Genomic DNA, 16910 nt, shown 5'->3' on the forward strand with positions numbered 1-16910 from the left:
TTTTTCTGCTTGAAGTCGAAAAATGACGAGCCGTTGACACATTCGTATTGAATACTGTACCGAAAGATTTCAAACGGCAAATAATCAAATGGACCGCAGTGGCTCCCCTCAACACGTCCTCCATCGTGTGCGGCTAATGCTATTACTAATTCGGTTCACTGTGAAGTAGGCCAGATAGTCCGACTGTCTGGCTCGCTATTCCCCCGGCCGTGCTTGTTGTTTTCACACCGTCCCGGTATCGGTAGCGGGGGTCGGCCGCGACCGGCGGGTTATTGGGAAGCCGTTATTGCCGCTCGCACGTCCTCACTGCCCAACGAGAGTTGAGCGGGTGGGCCACTGGACAGCCGCCGATTCAGATCCACTTATTTTGTAAGTCTTTGCTTTTTAAAGGTTAGGGCAAGCGAGCGACAAACCATAGACATCATAGATGTCAAACTTAAAGCATGTCGCAGACTCCTTTTGACCTACTATATGTTACGCATAAAAAAAGGGGTTTTGATGGCACGTGACCTTTAAAGTATCTCCACTTTCTAAGAAAATGCACGCAGATCGTAAAACAGGCACGTCGGAACGTTCACTCTCGTGCCCGTGCCGACAGAGCGTCTCTTGGGTGGCTACTCTCAACTGAAGTGAACTGAAACTTTGTTTCGGTCATCACGAGATCAAATTTAAGAAGAAAATCATAGCCTTACATCCCACCTATCTGACCCCAATATCTCCGAGCTGCTGAGATGAAAAGGACACGGAATGGAATGTCATTACAGCTCGGAGGGCTTTGAAATCACCGATAAGTTCTGTAATCGCGTCATTGCAAATCAAGATAAGTGGTGTGTAATATCACACTATGCTACGGCTCCAATTGAGAAATGGTCTTGTAATGTGTCTGTTCTTAGTTTCCAGAGCAAGTTTGTACATGTCATTTTCCACATGAATGAGTCAAGGATCCCCCTCAAAAGAAATTCACCTCAATTGCAATGGAAGAAACTTGATTACATTCCATTCATGTTCACTTTCAACAGCCAGACAAGACAGTCTTTGGCGCAAAAGAATTGTGACAAACTTGACTCTAGCTCGTTTCCGCTGCCAAGCTGATGAAGAGCAAAGATGGACGCACATGTCACACACACTTGCATTCATTTTGCACGCAAATGCTCTTACCTTCATAGAAGATTTTGAAGCCACTGTTGGATCTACTGTTGTCCGTAGTGAAGAGCAAATACAGGAAGTTGCTGGTACTGAAGAGAAACTGAGGAACCTGGGTTCCATTGAATGATCCAATCAGAGGTGAAAGCAGGTTTGGCCCATCGTGCACCTCCAGAAAGTCATAGCTAAGTTCTGTTTGAAACCTGAAAAAGAAACAAATCACCACACATTGTCCCCCATTTTCCCCTCATGAATGGCAAGGAATCACATTTTTCTGGGACCACTTTTCTACGGAGCTTTATATATTTTATATATTATTTTATATATTTTACTGGAGTCAAATCATGGAATGGATGTAAACTCATGAGTGCGCTCGGCGCCGTAGCGACCTGTCAAAGATGATCTTGATGGAATGTCCCGCCTCGGCTTCTATGACCCATTCACAGCTAAGGGAGTCTTTGTAGTAGCTGGGCCATCCCGGAGAGAGGATGACCCCAGACGTGCCCGAGTAGTGACCTCCGCAGGGAGCTGGTTGGAGGGAGGAAAAACAAACAGAAAAAGACAACCTTGTGCTTTCTGGGGGTGAACAAGGCGGAAGCGTTTTGAATCGTCTACCTTCGCATTTGGGAATGAGGCCGCTCCACATCACCCGGCCTTCCTCCAGGTGGCACGTTATGGTGTCGGTGCCTTGCGTCTTGATGAAGCCCTCTTCGCAGGCAACAGAAACGGAGCTGCCCAGTTGAAAAATGTCTCCGAAGCGCCTGGCGTTCAGGGGTATGCCGGGGTCAGGGCACTCGTTATGGCCGAAAGCTTGTGATAGGGACAAAGACAGGACAGGACAGGACAGGGCAGGGCAGGGCAGGGCAAGACAGGACGCTGTGGTGACGGGCGTTTGTGACAAAAGGCTTGCTTTGTGTCGAGATAAGCTCAATGGCTCTGTCTGTAAAACAGCAAGGAACCGAAAAGTGCTTGTTCTCGACAATAGCTGCTAGTCTCAAAAATCTTTGACGCTACCCATTAATGAGGCATAAAAGCTGAGCGCAGCTTTTTGCCACTGACGCCAACTCTGGATTTGCACGCCATAAAAACAGACAGCTTGAAAAAATAAATACACACGCCATTGAATGTCATAACCTCTGATACTAGCGAAAAAGCATTTGACTTAAGGCTACAGTGGCGTATTTTCCGCCCCATAAAGGCGCTCGGAGATTCAAAGGCGCAAAGCAGCGCGTGATATACTCACTGCTATATGTGATGTTGAAGCCTCGCCCTGACATGGAGTGATCAGCTTGAAACTCCAGTTGCAGGACGTTACTGTTGGACGTCAGGTGCGAGGGAACTTCTGCCCCTGAGAAGCGTCCCAAAATAGTGGCTCCCGATTGGTCGCCGTCTTTGACGCTCAGGAAGTCATAGGGCGGTTCCAGGTCAAAGTCGTTAAACGCCAGGTGGATTCTGGAGCCGGGCTCGGAGATAATCAACCATACGCAGTTCAGGTTGTTCCCGTAGCCTTCCGGATAGTCGGGGGACAGCACGGTCCCCGCGGGAGCCGTGAAGTTGGAAAAACAGGGAACTGAATGAGAAAGGCCAGCAAAAGATGAACACGTGTTTTAACAGCGACGCCACTTCCGGAACGTTGGGGGAGAAAATGCGCGTGTGTCATCTGAAAGCATTGTGGGCAAAGGAGTTACGCGGCGTCCCCGAAAAGCAGGGCTAACTAGAATTTGGACAAGAGCCAGCCAATCGGGGAGATTCGGGTCGTCCTTCAGAAATACAACGCACGCGACGTGCGTGACCTTCGGCAGGCGTAGTGTTTTTGAAGGGGGCGGCCGTTTACCGTGGCGCTCCATCTATTGCTGTCGACATCCTACAAAGCACCGCGTTGGCATTTAGACTGTATCGCAATGCCACGGATCGCCTCGGTGTGGTCGTGAACTTTGCCAGCGCCCGAGTAATTGCTTCATTTGTCGTCCGCGTGGAGCGAAATGCACTCACATATGCAAATGGGAATATTTGCAGACCACTGATTGTTGTTTTGACAGGTGATCATCCTCTCCCCAATGAGCTCAAATCCAAAGCGACACTCAAATCGCAAAACGTCTCCATTTAAGAAGCCGCTTCCCTCTTGGTAGCCGTAGAGCGGTGTGCCCGGATCGCCGCAGCTCTCTTTGTCAATTTCTGCAGCAAATGGGAGAGATGACAAATGAAGAAGCTGGAGGCGTGTTACGGCCAAGTCGGAGACTGGCAGCCAAACAGAGTGACAGACTTTACGGCCAAGCGTACAGAGGGCGGCAGAAAGAAACCCTGAACTACCTTTGTAGTTGATCTTGAAGCCAATCGAGCCCACGCTTTCATCAGATTGCAGATGAAGCCACATCTGATGAGACATGCTCACAATCAGGTCTGGGACAAAGCTCCCAGTTAGTCTACAGAGAAAGAAAACAAGCAAATGGGAGTACATACTGTACTGTACGCATTGTGTCACATCAAAGGCTGTGGTGGAATCCATCCAACCTGTACCAGTCAATCTTTCATAAATCCGCAACCCATCCAAATAAATATCATTAAGAATCAAGGCGTTTGCCATACAAAAGAAACGACAAATGAATTGACTTCACCGCTTACTCTCGGATGATTGCTTTCCAATCCCCGACTTAAGAACGGAGGCACTTGCCATACAAAACAAACGGTATCGCAATGAACCGAATGGATTGACTTCACCGCTTACACTTGGATGATTGCTTTGGAATCCCCGACTTCCCCTCCGTCGCCAATGGTTAGCGAATCATAGCCAATCTCCAAGTCAAATTCTTCAAAGTTGATCTGAATAACCTAGAGGAAAGACAACTTGACTCATTATTAGGACTGGAATATTAGGAAAGAGACTGATCATGATGCACAATCTACGGGGCTAAAAACGCCGCACCGATCGCTTCCAGACCTTACATTTGTTTCGAGTCATGATAAAGCAATGACTTGTGAGCTCCGCATTTTGTGGCCCGCACGCCGGGTCTCGGCGTGACGGTGTGGCTCCGAGCCACGACGACACCCCGTCGCTCTGAGCTCGTGCGACTTGAAAAAGCATCATCAAACTCGCATTTGTCCAACGAGCCCTTTTCTAATCTGTGACCGGATTCAAGAAGGCCAAGGAGAGTAAGATGCAATAAAGTGGTCAATTTAAAGTGAGCAAACATAACCGCCGAGCGAGCGCGAGTCTCGTGAAAGACAATGGGGCGTGAAACACACACATTGGGCCCAGCCCAGGAATTAGGTCAACACAATAGCCCGTTAAAGGCATACAAGCGGCGCACTCCAAAAGATTTACATCTTTTATTGACTACCAGTGATACCGATTCATTCCCGAGCCATTCCTTTCCGTATATCGCCTTGAGAATCAGGGTACGGGGCGGCGGGGGAGAGAAACAGACAGAGCTTTACTCTGCCTTGACGAGAAAAACTAATGACGGTAATACCGTGTTTAATCTCACAATGCTCTGAAACAAAAACTTCAGCTGGCTAGCACATGCGCTAAGCCTCGCCTCGCCTCGCCTCGCCTCTTTAATCTTGCATCACCAACAGCAATACCGCATATGTCAAATCACATCAAATCTTGAAGTGCTAATCGCATAAGCCTTTAACAGACAGTGCCTGCCAATGTTGCAGGCAGGCAGCCACGCAGGCAGCCAGACAGGCAGACAGACAGGCAGCCACGCAGGCAGCCAGGCAGCCAGACAGGCAGACAGGCAGACAGGCAGGCAGCCAGGCAGGCAGGCAGGCAGACAGGCAGCCACGCAGGCAGCCAGACAGGCAGACAGGCTTCCTGCTGCACGCACACATGCACTCACGCACTCACATAATGACAAACAGCCTTCAGAGTACATCAGAAGATGAGAGGCACATCCCTTCACATTATTTTCAAGCGCAAATGAAATACATCTAGGCAGGCGATCTGCTTATCAAAATTCCCAATTGACTTTGTTTTCCTCAGCTGTCTGTCTGTCACTGTGACATCATTGTCATGAACCAAATGTGCTCCACCGCAGAAGATTTGGAATGTTAAAGGCTTCATCATCCCACTACAATACCATCATTAGCTCAGTTCGATGGCCACGCATTGAATTTGTGATGAACGGATGCTGTAATACAATAAAGGTCACATCCAGGATGAGCACTTCATCATTCTTATCGGTCCATTCTCCAAGCCCAAAACTTTTCATTTATAACAGCATAATGAGCAACACTGAATGGTTCAATTGTCTTCTGGCTTTTGTCCCTCAAGGAACGCACAGCCGGTCCCAGCCGGTCGCACCTCTTCCGCTAATAAGCAATAACAAAGCGAGCCCAGCCCAGCCCAGCCCAGCCCAGCCCAGCCCAGCCCAGCCCAGCCCAGCCCAGCCCAGCCCAGCCACGCCGTCATCGTGGTCGTCGTACGCGTGGCCGACCGGACGTGGCAATTGTGAGCCGCGGGAACGGCCGTCGGCAAAACGCCACTTTGGGTACGAGCGGCTCTCATTCCATCGTTATTTCTCTCCATCTCTGACGACTGGGCAGAATTGCTCAAGTGCCAATAGCTGGACTTCGACGTACATTGATTGAGGCTTGTGACGAAAGGCAAAATAGAAACGCCCTTGGAATGCATCAAATGGTCTCCGGTCAGTGTAGCCGTGTTTGCAGAGGAAGCGTGGTGAGAAAAGATTCTGTCACAAATGAAGGTCAAATGCAAATTTGTCAAGATGCATACAAATGAAGAAGAGACGTTTGTAGCGGAAATCATCCATGACTTTACAGGCCACCCCAAAGGCAACAATTTTCTTCAACCGTTCATTGTCAAAGAAGGCAAGCCATTTGCGACGTGATCATGGAAGGAACTTTCAAGTTAGGATCTCTATTGCCTGTGAAAATGCATGGCTCCACTCAAACTGCTATTGTTCACGTTTTGATGCATATGTATTGAAAGGTAAGAAACTCAATGTCATTGCATTGCACGCTTGCAATCTCTCACTTTATTGAGAGCTGCAGAGTTGAGAAGAACACATGGCTGTGTTTTCATTCGATGCAATGCATATTAGGAGATGAAAGTAAAAAAAAAAAGGGAATGGAGATCCTGTCTTGGTACACTACCTTGTTTGGATCACTGGCAGTGATGATCCACACGCATTGGGAGTTACTCTCGTATTGGATAGGGAAGTTGGGCGATGTGAATGTTCCCGAAGGGCCCAGGAGATTAGAGCCACACGTTTTCACTGCAACAGAGGCAGAAGTAAGATGAAAGGACGGCAGCCTAGAAATATGACCTTTCCCTTCAAAAAGACAAAAGTCATGTGCATACGCTAAGGTCATCATTCTTGTGCAGTCATTTAGTTTGGGCACACGGTGGGCCTATTAGCAACATCATTCAGCAGCATTCATCTCATTCTGGAGGTTGGTTGCTGCAGGTATTGTCAGGACATTTGAAATGTGAAAAATAACGTGCACTATTTCACTTTCCTGTGTGTGCTGTGTAGTGACGCCTACCACTCTCTCCTCTCCTCTCCTCTCCTCTCCTCTCCTCTCCTCTCCTCTCCTCCCCCTCCCCTACCCTGCCCTCCCCCCTGCTCACCCTTGCAGACAGGCCTGTGGTCGGTCCAAGCGGCAAAGACCTCCGCCATGCGCTGGCAGGTAATCGTTTTGGAACCCTGCAGCACGTGGTCTTCGTCGCAGATATATTGAACAGTTGCTCCGATGCTGAGGGAGGAAAAGAAAAACATCATTAACACCTAAAAAAGCAATCAATTCCCTCAAAAAGTGACTCCTGATGAAATGTCAAATCAATCATTTATTTCATGCCGATGATTAGGAGTCAACATCAGCCATTATAGCTTTGTGCGTCGGTAATTGATCTAACGCCACTGCGTTGTTTTTTTTCCCGTCATTCCCTTGAAAAAAAAATTCCCTTGATCGTATTTCTTATAATTCATTATAATTCTTATAATCGACTGGGACCTCGACCCCGGAGAGGGTCAAGCTCAATAGCTTCTTCTCGTTTGAAATAGATGCGCCATAAGATGATATCTTTCAAAAGTCTCACAGAACTGTAATATTTAAATCATCGAGGCCATATAATAAGTTGTCAGGGGAGGCGGCTAACTTCACAGCTCAAAGTGGCAAGAAAGAGCAGGCTCTTGATCCCCAATGTATCTTTGGGAATAAATGGAGCACATACGAGTTCAGATCGATGCGATAGTATAGCCACGACGGGGGTTGAATGTCACAGACGCACGGAAAAACCTTCAGGTTGTTTTTTTTCCAGCCTGGAAATTCTTTCCTTTTCCTCTTCACACAATTTCAGAATGTTGACTCAACGGAATAAAAGCGACTGTGTTGACCTTGAATTGTCATTTGAAAAGCAAGTCTGTCGGTCTGCTGCCGTACCTGAAGTCTGAGCCAATCTGTTTGCCATTTTCTGGCTCTCCTGGATCGGGACAGTAATTGGGCAGCTGCTTGACTCCTTCATTCACTGGGGGGGGGAAAAGGGACACATTCAAATGGACAAACTTTGCAAAGGTAACACGGCAGGTTCGAAAAATTGCCTCCGTCTTTCAGAGTCCCATTTGCAAAGGTGGCTCGTTTGGCAGCAAGCTTGTGAATGCATGCGCTTGATATGAAAGCCCCGAGGGTAAACGCAACTCTTCTACCCTCAAAGATACCAATCATAGAATACGCATGTGGCTGAAAAATTCTCCATAAACTTCAACAGACAAAGGACTAACTTGACTTTTTTGTCAAGGCCAAAGTTTGAAAACAACCACCCTACTTCCAATATCATGAAATGAATACTAGTTGTGAATAAGCGCCAGTCTGTTCTTTGGATCACTGTGAGATCCACTTCCATTACAAGAAAGAAAGAAAGAAACCGCCACAACACAAGCCAATGAAAACAGTACAAAAAACAGACAACTTACTTAAAGACAGTTTCTTAGCGGTGTCCTTCCCTGGTAGTAATTTGACCCCTCTGGATTTAAGCTCTCCAGAATTTTTCACTAGTTGAAAGTAACACACACACACACACACACACACACAAAGTTGTGTGATGATTAATAAATGAATAAGATGATTAATAAGTGTGTCCTACCTTGATACTGAGCCCTGAAGCCTTTGTGGCGACGGTTGCTCTCTGTCACAAAATGCAGCCGCAGCCAGTTTTTGTTGCTGATGATGGGTGCGGGCATATTCATCCCAGTCAGCCTAAAGACCAAGTGCGCAACATCAACGACGAGAGCGTTTCGTCCCAGGAACACGTTCGTCACGTCACTTTAGTATCGAGAAATCTAATAGTACCTGTGTACACATACTACGTGTATACACGGGCACGGAAAGGTTTTCTATTTACGAGAAACATTTAGTGCTCAAACAACATTGTCGTTTACAATATCGTCACTGATTAGGTGTCTCCAGAGCACAAGTGTCAAATGATGAGCCCCGAGCAAAAGCAAATTTACCAGATTGTTGGCGATTGGGATCCCTCCACTTCAAGATAATCGGACTTCTCTTCCATTTGGAATTCTGTAAACACCAATGAGATTGTATCCCCTGGCTCAGCTAGGATGGTCCATTTACACTCTCCATTGCTGCCCAGTCCGCTGGGGGAATCAAAGCTGGATATGAAGCCACTGGAACCCCTCAGCGTTCCGCCGCACGTGTCCTCCGCTGCCAAAGACAAGTGAAAACTTGATGGAAAGATTTCAGCATACGAATGTATAGGGTTGGGTTGGGTTGGGTTGGGCTGGCCTGGGCTGGGCTGGGCTGGGCTGGGGGTCAGTGCATGTGGAAGTGAGTACGACCACATGCAATTTGATTTTTAGCCCATTCATTGGTGATATGTTTTTCTGCTATGCTATACATATAGTATCAGCATTGGCCTAAAATGTCCAGATGTCAACAATAAGATGCTTATCAACTAAGTCGAGTCTAGGTAAACAGCAGAGCATGTGGTCGTTATTGCAGCAGAGCAAAAATAGAATGCTTGAAATGTTCCCAACAGCTGTTGGGTCGAGTTGTGGCATAGCAGTGGCAGCTCCGGCGAGATGAAAAAGCAGCTGATGGTTAATATTTCAGCTGTACATCTTCCAGAGCCAAATGAATAATGTGTCAAATCTTCACAAGGCCCTTTTCCTACTGTGCAGATAAGTTCAAGATTCCATTCATCTCAAGGATGTAAGAAACACTGGAAGTGTAATAGAGAAATTGCGCACGGTTTCTTTTCACCATCTGCCACAAAAGACGATGAGCTGAGCTGAGCTGAGATGAGATGAGATGGAGTTGTGCTTCTGTTCACTCTTTAAAAGGCAGACTGAGAGCATTTGTGTACAGGGGCAACTTTCCAAACAGGTTTATTTCAATTAATAACAAAGAGAGGACATTCCCTCTCCCACCCCATCACTCCAAACATTCATTTAGGATCGCTTCATTGTTTTTCTTCCAGCGGAATGAGTCATGATCGATTTCTCAAGATAAAACAAAAAACTATCAAACGATATGATGCTTGACCGTAAAGCCTATAAATCAATGAAATGGGGTGTTTTGAGGAAATGTCATTTGTGTACACCAACTCATGGACACTTTTGGAAGCACCAGAACAATGAGTCATTTCACCACATTGAAACAACAGCATCCAAGGATGGGAAGAAAGGAGAAAAAAAAAAATACATGACCTCAGCACTCACCAACCATTCACTGACTCTTGTGTTTGTTAACATTGGGGGGGAGGGGGGGATTTTGACACTGTTGTATCAAAATCTTTTTTTTTTTTTTCCGTCGCATTGTCTGAATGTCATTTTCCAATGATGACATGAGATGACACTTTGACAAGGGCTAAAGTGTCTTACCTCTGCAGATCGGCACGGGGAAGTCCCACACTGACACGCCGGCTGCATTGGTGACACAGGTGAGCAAGGAATGGCCATCCAGGACATAGCCAGAAATACACCTGTAACCGATCTTGGCGCCTAAACCGAACTGGGTCCCGTTCAGTAGGCCTTTGGGCGGAATGCCCGGATTTCCACACGAGCTGCTCCACAGCTCTAACAAAGAAAGAAGGAAAAGAAAAGGGTGAAAAAGGCTCAGCGCAAAATTCAAATAGGGACAAGCGGGTTCGGGTATCCCAGCTGTTTGTAATGCCTTTCAATGGAGCTGGATAAATAGTGCACTTATTTCTTTCTGGAAATTGGATTTGATCATCAGGAAACTAGACCACAATCAAATGGAAGGATCATCGTTCTTCTTATTAAGCATCACGATATTGTCCTTGCACATCATCAGGTCACCATTACAATGCTGTTAGTAGTAGTGAAGAGAACGGCCGGGGCCGGGGCCGGGGCCGGGGCATGATGGAGGATGAGCAGAGGGCAAAAGAGCAAGGAAAATGGTTCTTTTCACAATCAGGAGCGGTGAAAGTGGTGGATCCGCTTGTCAGACATGGAAAAGGATAAGCTGAAAACAATATGTCAGATTGAGCAGTCGAAACCAAGCTAAGGCCCTATTAGCACCAAAACAAAGATACCACTCTTCAGAGATGGGAAACTCGCTGAAAATGTGTGCAGGAGAAAGGGCAAGCAAGTAGAATTCAACTTCGAGCTGTCAACCAACACATAACTCATCCCATTCCGTTTCCAGATGCACTTGTGGAATGGCAGAAAAAAGTTCGAGACCCGACTTGCGCAATATCGGGTTGAGCGAGTCTCTCGTCACAACTTGTTGAAAAGATCGGCAGCAGCGAGGAGGCCAACCTTTCGGACCCGTCCGTCAGTGTGCTGGTTTAAAGCGAGCGTCTGTCAAACGAACCCTCGGCAATTTCAACAAACAATCCAGCCTCTCGGAACGCCTGCTGTTTTGGTGTTCTTACCTTCGTAGAATGCTTTAAATCCATGAGCACTTACTGCAAAGTCACTGGTAAGCCTCAGAGAAAAAATGGTGCCAGAACTGGTAACAGGAGGAGGAACGCTAAATCCTGTTAACCTAGGGATAGAAAAAAGACACACCGTGAGCAAAACATTCGGAAGGACAACAATTTGCGGTTGACATAAACGGAAGGACGGACGGACGGACGGACGGACGGACGGACGAGGCCCCCCATCCATGCAAACGCCGCCCCCATCCGTGCGAATTTGGCTCAAGCGTCCGCACACCTTAGCAGTCGGTCGAAATCAGGGGTAGGCAATTCCGGTCCTCGGGGGGAGGAAGGGCCACCGGGCCACCGGGCCACCGGGCCGTCGGTGTCCTGCATGTTTTCTAGGTGTCCCTGCTGCTGCAACACACCTGATTCAAATGATCAGGATTGTTATCCAGCTTCTGCAGACCTTGCTAATGATCTATCTGACCATTTCAACCAGGTGTGTTGCAACAGGGTGAGTGGGTGGGTGACATAGAAAAGATGCAGGACACCGCGGTGCCCGGTGGATCCAAGACCGGAATTGCCCACCCCTGGTCTAAATCATGAATACCTTGTGTCCATTAGGCGTCTAATGAAAGACAGAATGGTTGAATATGCACGCAATTTGTCCACCTGCAATATAACGGCCGTTTCGCATTTCAAGCATCCGTCCGTGCTTGGCTGTGAAAAAGCCCTTGGTATTGTAATAGACTGCTTCATTACTGCATTTCAAATGAGGTGCAGGCAGGTCCAAACAAATCCATTTAGTTTCACAACGTCGTAAACCTGATGCGGCCGAGCGTTTGTCAGCGCCGCTTGCTTGTGTTCCTTCTATCGACCCTCCGCTCGGCTGCTCTAAGTCAGCTTGTGTGTCGCGTGAACACAAGTTGAACATGAAACAAAATGTCTCCTTTGCCGTTGCCATCCAAATTTGTTGCCAATTTGAGGGATGAATGCAGTGTGTGTGTGTGTGTGTGTGTGTGTGTGTGTGTGTGTGTGTGTGTGTGTGTGTGTGTGTGTGGGGGGTGGGGGTGCGTGCATGTGTGCGTGCATGTGTGGTGGGTGTGTGTGCGTGTACGTGTGCGTGTGTGTGTGCGTGTGGAAACTGTAGAATATTTACAGCTTCAATAGTTTCCAATTACAGCGCTGTTCTTAGGGTTGATACAAGTAGTAAATACATGGAGTGAGGCAAACAACAAATCTTTTTTCTTTTTTCCAGGCCAAATCAAATTCAGCATTTGATTTAAGTGCTACGAAAGTCATTGGTTGCTTTTTTGCCACACAGTTGCTTCTCAAAGGTTTTCATGTAAAAAGGGCTGGACATGCCCTTGGCCTTTTCAAATCCTGAGAAGTTTGAAATGGAAGAGCATACTATATCCCAGAGCACTATTCAAAGACAATGTTGAAAAGATTCTCATTGCACTTTGCTCCGATGCAAAAGTTTGGGCCCAGACAATTCAGGGCTTTCCATGAAAAGGAACATAACTACACAACAAGGCCCACTAGCGGCAGGCGGTCAAAGTGAAGGTAGCTCGAAGCAGGTTGCCAAGGTCTTACCTTGTTCTGAAGTTTGCCGGGTGCGGGTGGCCGTCATACAAAGACAAAAAGTCATATTCTTCTTCCACGGCAAAAGATTGAAAAACGATATGAATCCTGTTGCCGTCTCCCGCGACAATCACCCAGGTACAGTTGGCTCCGTTGGGATAACCGTACGGAAAGCCGGGGCTTTCGATTGTCCCGTTCTTCCCCTTGAAAGTGCCTCCGCATGTGTGGACCAAACCTGCCGACAAATAGTTACAGAGGACAGAAGATGACTGAATGCATTGAGTTGCTTTTGAAATACCTCCGTCCGGATGGATGGATGGAGGGAGGGACGCGTCCGTCCCTCCATCCATCCATCCAAGGCGGAGCCCTCCCAGACGCCAAAAGCAGCGGACATCGTAAAGTGCCGGAGGTCGTGACGCTGCCCGATCTGACGTCTGTGTTGGCCAAGCTGCTGTCCGTCAAGACCGAGCCCGTGCAGCCAGTGTGCAGCGCAGCACAGCACCGTCACCATCTGAGGGGATCATTTCTCCCCCGTGCCGTGAGACTTGAAGTCGACATGATGGACAGACAGCATCTTGGCATGAATTATGTTTGAATGTTTATTGTTTGTATCATCGATGCTTTGTGGCGATGATCAGGTGTGAAAGACTCCTAGCGCAAAGCTCACGTTTCCCTTTGAAGACCCGAAATAGAAATCATGTCATTTGATTTCGACGTGATTTTGTTGGATCAAAAGACATCTTCCAGATCAATGGCAAGCTGCGCTTTGTGCCTCAGATCAAATGTGGAGTGACGAGAAATCATTCTTTCATCTGCACGTCCAGCTTTGCACGCGAGCGAGCGAGCGAGCGAGCGCCCGCCAACTGAGACAGAGACCTTAAATTGATGCCCCAGAGTGAAGTTTATCTGCCGAGTGGAGCTCGGCTGCACCTTCACTATTGCTACAAATAAAATGTGCACAACCGCAGTCGAGCGTTACGCGTGGCTGCCTGCCTGCCTGCCTGCCTGCCTGCCTGCCTGCCTGCCTGCCTGCCTGCCTGCCTGCCTGCCTGCCTGCCTGCCTGCCTGCCTGCCTGCCTGCCTGCCTGCCTGCCTGCCTGCCTGCCTGCCTGCCTGCCTGCCTGCCTGCCTGCCTGCCTGCCTGCCTGCCTGCCTGCCTGCCTGCCTGCCTGCCTGCCTGCCTGCCTGCCTGCCTGCCTGCCTGCCTGCCTGCCTGCCTGCCTGCCTGCCTGCCTGCCTGCCTGCCTGCCTGCCTGCCTGCCTGCCTGCCTGCCTGCCTGCCTGCCTGCCTGCCTGCCTGCCTGCCTGCCTGCCTGCCTGCCTGCCTGCCTGCCTGCCTGCCTGCCTGCCTGCCTGCCTGCCTGCCTGCCTGCCTGCCTGCCTGCCTGCCTGCCTGCCTGCCTGCCTGCCTGCCTGCCTGCCTGCCTGCCTGCCTGCCTGCCTGCCTGCCTGCCTGCCTGCCTGCCTGCCTGCCTGCCTGCCTGCCTGCCTGCCTGCCTGCCTGCCTGCCTGCCTGCCTGCCTGCCTGCCTGCCTGCCTGCCTGCCTGCCTGCCTGCCTGCCTGCCTGCCTGCCTGCCTGCCTGCCTGCCTGCCTGCCTGCCTGCCTGCCTGCCTGCCTGCCTGCCTGCCTGCCTGCCTGCCTGCCTGCCTGCCTGCCTGCCTGCCTGCCTGCCTGCCTGCCTGCCTGCCTGCCTGCCTGCCTGCCTGCCTGCCTGCCTGCCTGCCTGCCTGCCTGCCTGCCTGCCTGCCTGCCTGCCTGCCTGCCTGCCTGCCTGCCTGCCTGCCTGCCTGCCTGCCTGCCTGCCTGTTTGATGAAACTACAAACAAGTGAACCTGAAAGGATACGCTTGAAACAATTAGCGACTGAAAATGTAGAAAGTGCCTTTGTAAGATTCACTTCATTTTGGGTGCAAGAGATGAAAAATGCTCCAATCAAATCCATAACTGGATAACATCTTAGATATCACACCATACAATGATGCCGTCTGTGTCGACAGGAACTTAAAGGATAGATACTTCGAGACAGGGCCTACACCTTTGTCATCCTTGACTTCTTCTCGTACGCATCTAAGCCTAACCTCTGCAGAGGATTCCACGAGCAAAACGTCGTCCTGATCGGCTGACCTTTGCAATCTGTCGACATAAGCAGATTGTCTGAAAAAGGGAAACTATCCCTGCCTGTATTGACGGGCGGGCGTGGACTTTTGCTCATTTCATGGCTGGGTGCAGTTCCGAATGGCCCTTTGCTCTTTGTGGCTAGAGGGAGCCCAAATGAAGATGCAGCAACCCGCCCCGCGTCTTGCTGTCAAAGAGGACCGACATGCAAAATCCGTCACAAAACACACGGCGAGTTCAAAGCGGCGCTCTCGTAGCCGGATAGGTCAACTTCTCGTCAGCTTTTCTTTTCGGAGCGACTTAACGACGGACCGGTCGATCCCGTCCTGAAAGAGAACTCCAGCAATTGCAGGTTGGTGCGTTGTCGCCATGACAACCGCTGCGCTGCGCTGCTCTGTGCAGTGGAGTACAAAATTGTCTAGATCCGTGCTGTCAATTCAATTGTCATAAACAAATGATCAAATCCAAAACCTCTCTGTCCGTTTCAAATCATTTGGGTTTTTTTTGTTGTTGTTTTTGCGCAAGACTAGTCCCGCTGAATCAATATCGTGTTAAAAAGCAAATAGCCACTGGAGACAGGTGGGAAATGTGGCAAAACAACCAAGTGTCAATATCTTTGATTCCAAGTGATTCATTTTGACTCAGTATTCAAAAATGATGGCGTGATAAAGAAGGAAGAGAGAAGTCATCCATCCGTCACGGTAAATGGATAGACCCCAAAAAAAAGGGGGGAACCATTTGATTGAAAAACACTTGCTAAGGACATCTGGCCATACCTTGTGTACTTTCAACTGTGTCAGCAGTCTGATGGCTAGCCGCCAGCGAGCTACAACTTTCCTCTCTCTTGCCTTGCCTTGCTCCATCACAGGCGTCCTCATCATCCTTTACCTAGCTGCCTCCCTCCCTCCCTCCCTCCCTCGCTCCTGCCTAATAAGTAAGAGAACAAGGAGGATTGGCAGTGGCCCCGAGGTTTGACATTGCCACATTGTTGGCTGGTAATAAAAAAGGCACTGTGGTTGCCTTGCCTTCTACTCGCTGGGCACTTCTACTCTGCATGCAGCGCATTCTATCCACCCCCAACAGTCAGACGTGAGAATTACTCAGAGGGCGAACAATCTGTATGGAAATTCAAATCTGTGCACCGATCCTCACGCACGCACACTCAACAGATAAACATTGTGCACTCATAGTCACCACACACTGCTAAAACATCTTTTGGAGAGGCAAAATCATTGAAACGGCTTTGCAGGAGCTGACCCTTTTACAGATACTTTCTTTCAATTGAAAATGATCGTGGTGCACATCCAAACAGCTTCGCTGATAGGCCTACTTGTATATATGTATATATGTATATATGTATATATATATATATATATATATATATATATATATATATATATATATATATATATATATATATATATATATATATATATATATATATATATATATATATATATATATATATAGTCCTCAATTTTAGGGACTAGTTACCTCTTGGCCTGCCAATCACTCTTCAAATGGGCACACCAAGAGACATAATCAGTGAATACTAACACCTACTTGCTGTTACAGGTCCTACTCAAACTGGTTCCACAGAACTGGTTTTTTTTTTGTTTTTTTTTGTGAATAAAAGGACACCTGCTTACGGAGCCAGTGGCGAGAACCCTTGCAAAAAATGAAAGGCTTAAAATGGCAAAAGAAAAGCGTACACGACTTGAGCGCACAGGTTAAAAGCAGGGGAAAATGCAGGTCATTGCGCCTGAAATAAGTGCTTCGCCCTCTAATTAAAGTAGCTCGTGCACGTAGGCCATTATGAGACGCTGCTCGAAGAATATTTATTCAGAGGCACGCTCAAAGACTGCATTGAGCGCCAAAGCACTAAAATGCATCCGAGAGCAAAAAAAAAAGATGGGCAATTTGATGCGCCATTGAGTGCCGTTTGGATGGAGACGCGCGCGCGAGGACGCGCACGCATGCATGCATCCATGCATGTATGCATGGACCTCGGTGAGGTGAGGTGAGCGTTTTTGCAACGCAGCGGGCGAGTGCCTTACCTTTGACACAGGTGAACAAAAGACAAAACAAGATATTCCAGAAAACAACTCCCATCCACATCGCGGTGCTTCGGCCACATTGAAGGCATCTCCGGCTGGACATGTCGTGCAATTCCATAAATCCCTCGGTGCAAATCCGCGTCAT

At 48.4% G+C, this 16910-nt stretch overlaps 1 protein-coding gene across 3 annotated transcripts in view; it reads right to left on the minus strand.

The window, feature by feature from the left end:
• The window catches only part of LOC147051484 (CUB and sushi domain-containing protein 3-like), a 43765-nt gene extending 26855 nt beyond the window's left edge, over positions 1-16910 (minus strand). Inside the window, exons 1-17 of one of the 3 annotated variants that reach the window (XM_085917777.1) lie at positions 16766-16910; positions 12605-12827; positions 11021-11133; positions 10005-10199; positions 8619-8826; positions 8252-8364; positions 8082-8159; positions 7552-7636; positions 6740-6864; positions 6262-6383; positions 3869-3972; positions 3454-3566; positions 3136-3318; positions 2387-2713; positions 1759-1953; positions 1533-1671; positions 1159-1346 (exon numbers count right to left, since the gene is read on the minus strand). In XM_085917777.1, the coding sequence (XP_085773903.1) occupies positions 1159-1346; positions 1533-1671; positions 1759-1953; positions 2387-2713; positions 3136-3318; positions 3454-3566; positions 3869-3972; positions 6262-6383; positions 6740-6864; positions 7552-7636; positions 8082-8159; positions 8252-8364; positions 8619-8826; positions 10005-10199; positions 11021-11133; positions 12605-12827; positions 16766-16910 (2656 nt within the window). Of the gene's footprint in view, positions 1-1158; positions 1347-1532; positions 1672-1758; positions 1954-2386; positions 2714-3135; positions 3319-3453; positions 3567-3868; positions 3975-6261; positions 6384-6739; positions 6865-7551; positions 7637-8081; positions 8160-8251; positions 8365-8618; positions 8827-10004; positions 10200-11020; positions 11134-11303; positions 11443-12604; positions 12828-16765 lie in introns of those variants that run through there. The other 2 variants (XM_085917778.1, XM_085917779.1) reach the window with 2 other exon arrangements.

This window comes from Syngnathus leptorhynchus, chromosome 8, assembly GCF_054491065.1.
Source record: "Syngnathus leptorhynchus isolate UIUO chromosome 8, UIUO_Slep, whole genome shotgun sequence".
Taxonomy (NCBI): Eukaryota; Metazoa; Chordata; class Actinopteri; order Syngnathiformes; family Syngnathidae; genus Syngnathus; species Syngnathus leptorhynchus.